This window comes from Martes martes, assembly GCF_963455335.1.
Source record: "Martes martes genome assembly, chromosome: 11".
Lineage (NCBI taxonomy): Eukaryota > Metazoa > Chordata > Mammalia > Carnivora > Mustelidae > Martes > Martes martes.
Window position 1 is genome coordinate 10,395,592 of NC_137899.1, and position 11,320 is coordinate 10,406,911.

Consider the following 11,320-nt stretch of genomic DNA (forward strand, 5'->3'; position numbering starts at 1 on the left):
ATGACTAGGGATTCAAGAGGGAAAGAACATCTTCCCAGATAGGAGCATCCAGGTGTTTGTTCTTCTCTGAGAAGCTGAACAGATGGTTTACCCCAGCAGCTGGCATCACTGTGCTGTTTCCCAAAATCTAATATAGGGCTGTTTATGGGGATAGAACTGCCCTTTGGGTAAGGCGGGGGGAGCTCAGGGAGCAATGATTCATTTGCTTACTCCCTCTATCATCTTAAAGAGCACTCAGCAAACACCAGCTTGGCCTGTTATTATCTAATGAGTCTATGTGCCCAGTTCTGTTGGGTCCATGGAGAACCATTTGGAGGGACTTTCCCAGAGACCGGGCCTTGAAGGCCTGCATTGAAAAGAGGAGTAGTCCTCAAATGTGCTTTGTTTTTGAACACTTCGTGCCCTGATTTTAGTAGGAGAGCAACGCCCTTCTACCCCTGTAGATGTTTCAAACTTCCTTAGTCCTCTCACTGGTCCCCCACATCCTTCTGCCCCCACAACCAGCAGCACACCTGTGCCAGGTCCTTTTCACTACACGACTAGATTTCTGTAACAGACCTCTTTACTTGTTCTTCCTGTCCCCAGGCTTGTCACACCCTTGCCCAGCCCTCCCACCACCCTCAGGCTAATATTTCTTTTTAAAAATTGTTTTGAAGATTTTACTTATTAATTTGACACAGAGAGAGAACACAGCAGGTGGAATGGCAGACAGAGGGAGAAGAAGGCTCCCTGCAGAGCAGGGAACCCAAAGTGGGGCTCGATCCCTGGACCCTGGGATCACGACCTGAGCTGAAGGCAGACGCTTAACCGACTGAGCCCCCCAGGTTCTCCCCTCAGTTTAATCTTTCTAAAACATTATTTCCATCATGTCACTCTTCTGTTCAAAAATCACAGGGGCACCTGGGTGGCTCAGTAGGTTAAAGCTTCTGCCTTTGGCTCAGGTCATGATCTCAGGGTCCTGGGATCGAGCCCCGCATCGGGCTCTCTGCTCAGCGGGGAGCCTGCTTCCTTCTCTCTCTGCCTGCCTCTCTGCCTACTTGTGATCTCTGTCTAATAAATAAATAAAATCTTTAAAAAAATCGCAGATATACCTTTAGTATCTTTATAGTATCAGACGGGTTTTTTCTGGATCTCACCTGTGTTTTAAGTTGTATTTTACGCATTTCTGAAGCTGTGTACAACCTTTTCAAAATGAGTTGTGCTCTAAACACAGGGACACTTACATGTATCATAACAACAAAATATTGATTGGACTTTTCCTGTCATTGAATACTTCTGTCAAAAGGCCCTGAGCCAAGGATAAGGTTTGACAAGTACCCCCAAATTTTTACAAGTGCCTAGATTGCCTCTAAGAACTAGTAAGAGGTGGCCAAATTGGTCTTCCAAGTGCCTGTCCCAATCCCCAAATATTTATAACTAGAGAAGACAAGAAATTTGAGGGGAGTTCGACGTAGTGGCCAAATACTAGAAGTCTCAGTGCTGTGTACTGTTGGCTGAGTGGGGGAGCTGTAGGCATTTTCCCGCTCTCAGGCCAGCTGATAGAGACTCTAGGATAGCCATGTTTGAAAATGGGGAGTACCTAAAGGAGGGAAAGCTGGTGTTTACCTCCTCAGTGAGATGTTTGGTGTGGTATCTCCAGGTCTTCTCCAGGGCCGCCAGCCCCCGAGAGGGAAGTTGGATGGAGTGTTCTAGGGATAATTTTGTGTGTCTCTGAGAGCACGCGGTGCTGGTGAATGTGGGAAGGGATGCTTGCTTCTCTCCAGAGAATCCTGCAGGCAGGAGACTGGATTGAACAGCCTGTAGACGAAGGCTGAGGACAGAGATCAGCAGCATGGTAAGGATGCTTGAATTTCTCCAGGTGTCCAGACACAGAAGAATATAGACTCGAGACTTCTCAAAGGTGCCTCTATGAAAAGGACCACCTTCTTCACGCCCGCTGACGGGTCTCATGCCTGGTGTAAGAGTCTTTGTGCGCTGTGCTCTTAGGGACAGGAGCTGGAGGTGGTCAAGAAGAAAGGAGAGGAGAGCTGCCAGCACAGCATCCTCATCAGAGAGCTGTGAGGTGCTAAAGTCTGCAGAGGGCTTCTAAAGAAACCGTGCACACTTTCCAAGAGCAACGTAGCTGTGGGCCGGCCCACGCTGAACAAAACCATCAGCTAGAACAGTTCAGTGAAACAAACCAACACCTTTTTTTTTTTTTTTTTGGTAACATTCTCAATACTTGCGAGGGACTGTGGCATCTGCCCAGATGTTGGTAAGTCAGGGGAGAGCTGGTACAGGCTGTCTAAGGCAGTGGATGGACAAAATAAACCTGTTTGTTCTTTTTATTCCAATGAGTTTAGACTATACAATAAATATTTCACTTGTATACACATGTACAAAGTATAGCCAAAAGCTTTACTATTTAAAAATTTCCAATTTCCGATAAGCATTTCGCAGATCTCTGACGTCTGAGCAGTGGAGACATGTCACTTGTGATCCAGGAAGAAATAACTGTTCTTTCCAAGGAACGCATATGAGAGAGGTCATCACACAAACACGTAAGCAGACGTTGAGTTCCTTTCTGTATACAGGTTTGAATACGGAGTGATAGGAATGCAGGGGAAGGAGCGTTCGGGAGGCGGGAATTCCTAGCCCCCGTGACTTGGCCACAACAGAACTGGTCAATTTCATTGGTCACTTCCCCTTCAAAAATTCTTCTACTTCGTTTTTTCCTGGAACAAAACCTGAGCTTCCCTTTCCCTGTTCCCTCATTGACTTATTTCCATCTAAAACGTCCTGCGTTTCATTCTCTGCTTGGAAAACATGACTTATCTTTACGTTCTGCTCAGGTCTTGCCTTCTTTCCTAACCACCGCCTGCCTCTAAGTCTAAGACATTTCTATTTCTCCTCCGTGCTTAATCATACTCTAACTTGTTGCATCTCCTGACTGATGTTTAACTTTAAACTTGCAACACTGTTCTTTGCTTATCACTTTAAGGTCAGATGCATGATTTTCTAGCTTTCTTCTCTTCTGACTGGTATTCAACCCTGTTCACTGAGGCTTCATGGGAAATCTGCTGGGAGCATCTCACAATTGAAAAAGTCCCTCTGCGTGTCCCTCCAGACATCATTCTGTCTGTATGTCATGGGACACACCGTCCATGCATTAGGCGGGATGCATCATTCAGGGCCCAGGCAGGAGACACTTACTAGACCAGGAAAGTTTAATAGAAAGGATGATTAAGTCAACAGGGAACTAATCCATAAAGGGTACGGAGAACTCTAAGAATACAAGACGAGAAGATACGAGGAGCAGCCAGTACTTCTGAAACAGAGGCAGAGTGTTTAAGGAACGAACAAATCAGAAAGGGAGCCCAACAGCCCCCAGACTGACTGAGATTCATACCTCCCGAGAGTGTGGCTGTGCGCACCGCCCGTCCCCAACCCAGTGGAGAGGTTAACTGCGGTGTCCCAGGGCGGCACTGGCAAGCAGGAAACTGCCCATCGGCATGCTGGCAAACCGTTCTAGGAAAGCACCAGGTTTGCAGGGTCGTGGTATAGGAGCGAATGCTGCAGGGCGCCAGGAAGCTGGCCGAGGTGCCAGCGGAACTCTCTGGAAAACAGCCCTCTTGGATGTTGCTGAAATTCACTGGGAATCTGCCAGCTGGGGCCCCAGGGACACCGGGAAGCCCGCTGGGCCTGGGCAGGATGCACTGGGAGTGCACCCTCTGGAGTGGGGGTGAACCCTCCGGAGTGGGGGTGAGCCCCGCACGATGCCTCGTGCACCACAAGCCACCGGGTGCCGCAGGAGCCAGCGGGGCATTGCTCGCTGCAACCGCGAAGGGGCGCCCCCTCCCCTGGAGCACCCTATTTGGAGAAAGCTTACCATGGTGCCTTCTGAGCACAGAGCCCAGCCCCAGCATCGCGAAGCAGAGCAAAGAAGAGTGAATTTGAAACTAATGGCTGTAAAGTGATCGCAGGCTCAGCGAGCGGAGCTGACAAACCGGAAAGTGGTGCGGGAGGGCGCTGTGGGACCCCGTCTGAGTCTCCACCCACTCGGCTCCCAGACTCCTGTTTATGGGAAACCATGCTTATTTTTTATATATCGCTTTCAGGTGGAAATTCTGTTACCTGCAGCTGCAAGTATTTTATCTGATACAAAACTCAGTTGCTTTGTTTTTATCAAAATGCAAAATATCAAAAATACTACCCTGGCTTTGTGAAGGCACGTGATTAACAAACCTAAAGAACACAGAGTTTTAATAAAATACAGCGGTCTCATACCCACTTCTTGCTACTTCAGAGTCGATCAGTGAAACCAGTTCTCTCTCTCTCTATGGAAAAAATCTTAATTGCAGCAAGATACACTAACAGGAAAGTTAGCATCTCATCCATTTTCAAGCGCATGGTGTGAAGCGGCGTGAAGTACTCCCACCCTCACACTGTTGTACAACTGATTCTGTGTTTTGAATTTACTTTTGGTGGCCTTTGTGCTGCGAAAATATTTGCTTCACAAAATGCTGGTGTTTATTTGTCAGTGACGAAGTCATCTTTTTAGATCCTCCTATTATACGTGATAAGTCCACTTACTGGGCATCTCCTTCTTCAACCCAAAGAGCTATGTAACCATTTCATATATGACCCTTTCACTCTTGTCCTTGTTTTAGGAACTTATGTCATGGCTGACATGGCTGTAAACATGTCATGTAAACAGCCATTTCTCTAGATCGGAGGGACCATCTTTCTCAACTTCTCTTTGAAAAATACAGTATTTCCTCATTTTCCAAAGTTAAAAAGGGGAGTTACAAAAACCAGTTTATTTGCCTAACTACCATGTAATGACTGAGTGAAGTTTTGGATCTATTCGCCAGAATCCCAAGTGATCCAAGGTTATGGGCAGGAGATCAAATTTCTGTGCTTTATTTCCCGACTTAACTTTCTAAAGTTTTCTAAATCATGTCAGTCCTTTCCAGTGGTGTCACTTTTTTCTTTTTCTTTTTTTAAAGAAAGAGCGAGCAAGAACGAGCACAAGCGATGAGAAGCAGACTCCTCACTGAGCAGGGAGCCCAACATAGGGTTTGATCCCACGACTCTGGGATCATCAGTCAAGCCGAAAGCAGATGCTTAACCAACTGAGCCACCCAGGCACCCCCAATGGTGTCACTTTTGTCAGGGAGTTCCAGGCATTAGAAATGCCATATGTGCTGCTGATAGAAATTGATGGCTGGGTGATTCCAGTATACTGGGGCCATCCTTTGGGGAAGTTTGGTGGCATTTGCAACTGTGTTCCTGATGCAGACTTCCCTGTGCAGCTGTTGCTCTGGGACCTGACTTCTGCGTTGGGTTCCTGGATTCCGGGATTTAATGTTCTCCTGTTTTGGGTGGTTGAATCCTTCATGGTCCTAAGGTACATTCTTTAGTAGCTTTTTAGGAATAGGTACATTTCTGAATCCTTGCACACCTGAATTGTTTTGACTTTGCATGTTCGCTTAATGGATAGTTTGTGTATTTTATTTTTGTTGAATATAAATCATATAACATAAAATTCATCCCTTGAATTATACAATTCAGTGGGTTTTAGCATGTTAATGAAGTCATGCAATCATCACTATGTTATTCCAGGACGTTTTTATTATTGACTTGGTATTTAATTTGTGTGTATTTCTACATCCAATCTCCTACAAAAATCCTTCAGAGCAAGGACTATACATCATATACCTGGAGCTAGGCTAAGGCAGTATTGAGTAAGAGGAAAGGTAAATGAAAATCTAGAGATTTCCATTGCTGCCTTGGTGAAGTCAGTGGCCATGTTGGATAAACCCATGTGGTAGGAATCTGTGTTCAGCCTTTGGGGTCTGAGGGCAACCTCTAGGAGCTGAGCACAATCTCCAACCAACAGCCAGCAAGAAGCTGAGGCCCTCCGTCTTACAACGGCAAAGAAACGAATTCTGCCAATGTCATGAGCAAGTAAAGAGGGTTCTTCCCCATTAAAGCCTCCAGCCAGGAAACATCTTGACTGCAGCCTTGGGAGATCCTAAGCAGGAGACAGCCAAGCCATGTGTGGAACTGTGACCCACAGATAGTGTTAAGTAATAAATGTGTGTCTGCTTGAAGCTGCTAAGTCTGATAGTGTGTAGCGCAGGAATAGAAAACACGTCTCCTCAGCATCTTCCACTGATCATTCCCCAGAGAGCTCCAGCATCCTGTGCATGGGGCAGCCAACCTTCTCGCTGTGTTGTCAGCATCAAGAATGGGACCTTATAAATTGAAGAGAAGTCACTAAGATGTTGGTACAAATTTTAATCCAACTTCTGAAGAAATCATTACCCTCCATATTCTTTTGAAGAACAATAGTCTAAAAGCACAGTTGTAAGGTCAAGACATGCTGAATGTCTTCAGGAATTTTTCCTACCACGTGAAAAAGGCCAAGGGATACAGAATCGATATTACCAGTGCCATTGTTAAGGCTAAAAATCTGAAGAAAGACGATATCATCTTTTTTGGGGGGGGGGAATGGCTGAAGAGAATGTGGGCCCAGAGAAATGATAGGAAACAGCTTAGTGGGGTGCACAGAATCGGATATGGAATCAGGCAGACACATATTCAAATCCTTCATTTGAAATCCTGATTTCAAAAAAGCTACTTACTCTCTATGATGAAGCCATGTCATATGAAAAAAATGCAGCCAAAAATCTCCCTTAATTTTTCTTGTGATGAGTATTGAATAACACGTAAAGCATTTAGGATAGATCAGTACCTGGCCACATAGTTATACTACCTAGAGGTAAGACTACTCAAAATATCTAAATTTTTTAAAAGATTTATTTTATTATTTATTTGAGAGAGAGAGAAAGAGAGCACAAGCAGGAGGGACAAAAGAAGAGAGGGAGAATTTCAACCAGACTCCCTGCTGAACACAGAGACCAATGCGGGGCTCAGATCTCACCACCCTGAGATCTTGACCTGAGCCGAGACCAAGAGTCAGATGCTTAGCCAACTGGGCCATCAAGGCACCCCCAAAATGTTTTAATTTTTAATTTAATAATTTTAATTTTTAATATCTAACTTCACTTTTAAGTTTGTGGTAAGTTTTAACTTCTACACCCTAATTACTGCAGTGCCTCTCCAGGAAGATCCTGGCCCAGCCACGACCAAGGCTTTTGTGCGGCATAGACCACAATACGTTGACAATCCATGAGACTTTGGAGCACAACCTGCTCTCTGAGCTTTGCAGCTAAGCTGGAAACAAATAGTCAAAGGGACAAAATGCTGGACTCTACCTATCCAGATTTGCTTTTCTACATTAACGCCTGCTACTTTCACTCTCCCAGGAATCTCCTTTTGCACTTGTCCAAGTGCCCATGACTTCTTATGGCTCTCAAACTCGTTAAACTGGGTGGAACATAATGGTAAACACTGAGGGACAGTGTCTTCACTACCTGCACTAGACTTTGTTTGAAGGGGCTTGTGTTACTTCCCAGGGACACGTTATCCTCAATCCTCATCACTAAGGTTTCCAGGCAGAGGGACGGCAGATGAAGCACGGAAGTGGGGAAATATTTGGAGCATTTGAGGAACTCAAAGAAGGCCAGTGTGTTTAGAAAATGATAAATAAATGTTAAAGTGGCAGTAAATGAAACTGTAGAAGTAGAAAGGGGCCAAGATAAATAAATCTCTGCAGATGAGGGTAAAGAGTTTGATTTTTTTCCCCAATTGTAATGAGGCTTTTATTTATTTTTTAAACAATTTAATTAATGAAACAACCAAGCTTAAGGAACAGAGCATCACCAATTGTGCCAAATTCTCTCTGTTCCCATGGCTGCTTACTGACCATCCACTCTCAGGAAGCCCACAGTTTCCAACCGCTATTGCCCACCATGGTTGTGCCTCATAAAAGATGCTTTCCCAAACAAGGATATCATTATACTTTGTATAGTTTTAACTTTTTTGAAAATGGAGTAATAATACATGTCTTCTTCGGCAGTTGTTTTCGGTATCTCAGCTTTTCGTTTTCTAGATTCATCCATGTGTATGTGTGTAGTTGTCTTACTGACATGTCCAGTGTTCCACGGTAGGGCTCTTCTTATGGCTCTTCTTTGGGTTGTTTCCCATTTTTATTTTAACAGATATCATGCTGGGCACATTTGTAAACATGTCCTATTGGACCTGTCTGCAAGAGTTTGTCTGGTACATAGAAGTACGAGTAGGATGACTGAGTCATACTTTGTATACTCTTCAAGCGTATATGAGAAAATGTCTAATTATCTTCCAATATGGTCACCAATTTACACTATTCAAAAGACTATGAATTCTCATTGTTGTACATGTTCACCAATATAAAATGTATTCCAATTTAAAACATTTTTGCTAGTCTTTTGGGCAAAATTGTGTCTCAAGATTTTATTTTGCCTTTGGCTCATTACTAATGAGGATGAGCATTGCATCATTTGTTAATTTGTTTCCATGTTTCTTTTTCTCTGGAATACCTCTTTATATTTTTTGATCACTTAAAAAAATTAAGCTCTTTATCTCTTACTGACTTATATAACTTCTTCCATGTTAGATAATAATCCTTTTTTGGTTTTATGCATTGAAAGTATCTTTGCCCAATTTGTGACCTGGCTTTTCATTTACTGATAATGTTCTTTCAAAACAGATGTTTGTAATATAGTTAGTAGAACTGATTTTCTTTTATGACTTTTGCTTTTTGTATTTTGTTAACTGAATTTTTCTTTTCTTTTTTTAAAGATTTTATTTATTTATTTGACAGAGAGAGAGAGATCATAAGGAGACAGAGAGGCAGGCAGAGAGGGAGGGGGAAGCAGGCTGAGCAGAGAGCGTGATGTGGGACTAGATCCAAGGACACTGAGATCATGACCTGGGCCAAAGGCAGAGGCTTAACCCACTGAGCCACCCAGGCACCCCTGAATTTTTCTTACCTTGAAGTAATAAAGATATTCACATTCCTATCTAAAGTTATAAAGTTTTGCTTTTTAAGTCTTTAAGTCACCTGGAAATAATTTTTCAGTTTGGTGGAAAGGTATGAGATCTTATTTATTTTTTCTGTAAGGTTAATCCATTGTTAGAACACCATTAACTGAATAATTCATCATTTCTCCATTGACTCACTGTGTCTCTTTTGTATATGGTATTTATAACACCTGAAATCTTTCTGGATATCTTTCTACCATCCCCTTTTCTTAGATGTTTGTTTAATAATTCTCTACACAATTTCAGGGGCATAGTGGTTTTGTTGTTGTTGTTGTTTAGTTTAGTTTTGTTTTTGCAGGGGTGCTTAGTGTTTTTTAAGAAGAGATTTTTAAATCTCTTTTAAATTTTAAATTCTTTTCAGCCAGAAGCTTAGTCTGGAGAGCTGGTCCTCTCTACTTGACATCAATTGGTTATCTAGCTTTAAACCACTTTTACCTTTTTAGGGTAAACTCACTTTAGCCACTGCATGCTATTTCTGTTATTTTTTTTTCTTATTCTGCTAGATTTGTACTATCAATTTTTAAAGGATTTTTACACTCATGATTACGACTGAGATTGGCCTGTGTTTTCTCATTCATACTGTTCTTCTCTAGTTATTGTGCCGTAGTCATCCTAGGTTCATAGAAAGAGAGAGTAGCTCCCTCCATTTATACTCTGGAGAGTTTTGTGAGATTAGAAGGATTCGTCATTTGAAAGTTTGGTAGAATTTTTCTATGAAATATTCTGGGCCAGATGTTTTCTTTCTGGGAAGATTTTAACATATTGATTCAATTTCCTAATGTTATAGGGTTATTTTGGCATTCTGTTTCTCCTTGAGTCATTTTTGGTAAGTTATATTTTGTAAAAATGTGTCCACTTGCCAAGTATTTAAGTATATTGGCTTGAGGCTGATTTTTAAAAGCATTTTCTTTGCTAATGTTCATTTATACCTTCCTTTCTTATTGTCCTGAGCAACCTCATTAGCACTTTTTCTCATTATTCTTTTCAACCAGCTTTATGCTTTGTGTAGCATCTCTAACATATTTTTTGTTTTATATCTTTAATATATGATATATTTATTATCTCTTTCATCTACTCTCCTGAAGTTTATTTTGAGATTCTTTTTGCAATTTCTTTATCTGGAAGGTTCTTTCTTTTGATTTATGTATTTATTTTTATTTTATTTAAAAGATTTTATTTATTTATTTGAGAGTGAGCGAGCAGGAGGAAGAGCAGAGGGAAGGACAAGCAGACCCTGTGCTGAGCTTGGAGCCCATGCAGGTCTTGACCCCTGGACTGTGAGATTGTGACCTGAGCCAAAATCAAGAGCAAGTCACTTAACTGACTGAGCCAGCAAGGCACCCCTATCCTTCCTTATCTCTAATAAAACGTTTATAGCTAAAAATTTTCTCTAAGAAATGCTTTGGATTTATTCAACAAGTTTTAAAGTGTTTGTATTGTTTAAAATTCTAAATGTGTATTTTAAATATCATTCAGTTTGTACTTTACAATATGATCTCTACATTTACATATGCATTATTTGGAGGCACATTTAAAATTTTCCATATGAATAGTTTATTCTTAGTTTTTATTTTTAATTTGTAAATTAATTGCATTTCTGTCAAGAAACATAATCTGGGGCTTGAAGCTTGGCCGCCATCATGAACGACACATTAACTATCCAGACCAGGAAGTTCATGACCAATCGACTACATTGGCGCAAACAAATGGTCATTGATGTCCTTCATCCTGGAAAGGCAACAGTACCTAAGACAGAAATTCAGGAAAAACTAGCCAAAATGTACAAGACCACTACAGATGTCATATTTGTATTTGGGTTCAGAACCCATTTTGGTGGTGACAAGACAACTGGCTTTGGCATGATTTATGATTCCTTGGATTATGCAAAGAAAAATGAACCCAAACATAGACTTGCAAGACATGGTCTGTATGAGAAGAAAAAGACCTCAAGAAAACAGTGAAAAGAATGCAAGAACAAAATGAAGAAAGTCAGGAGGACTGCAAAGCCAATGTTGGTGCTGGCAAAAAGTGAGCTGGAGATTGGATAAGAAGGAGTAAAGATGCTGCCATGGCTCTATCTGTGGTGATTGTGCAGATTTTTCATGAGAGGATTAATAAACTAAGAATGTTAAAAAAAAGAAATATAATCTGGATATAGCAAATCTGTTTACATTTTCTTAAGAGCTTAGTATATAATACTTTAATAAATGCTCTGATGTATATAGAGTATACAGAAAATGTATACTTTAATTATTGAGTACCCAGTTTCTATCTATTTATCTATTAATTTATTTACCTCAAGCCTGTAAACTGTATTGTTCAAATTCTCTGTGTTTTTACTATTTGG

The 11,320-nt window shown here is 41.6% G+C and overlaps 1 protein-coding gene across 1 annotated transcript; it reads left to right on the forward strand.

Moving 5' to 3' along the window:
• Nucleotides 1-10,613: 10,613 nt before the first annotated feature.
• On the forward strand, nt 10,614-10,934 carry LOC308352406 (small ribosomal subunit protein eS24-like; the record flags this gene model as incomplete). Its single annotated transcript, XM_080818664.1, has 1 exon — nt 10,614-10,934. One exon carries the CDS (start codon nt 10,614-10,616, stop codon nt 10,932-10,934), a length of 321 nt encoding a protein of 106 aa, XP_080674790.1.
• Between the last annotated feature and the right edge of the window lie 386 nt (nt 10,935-11,320).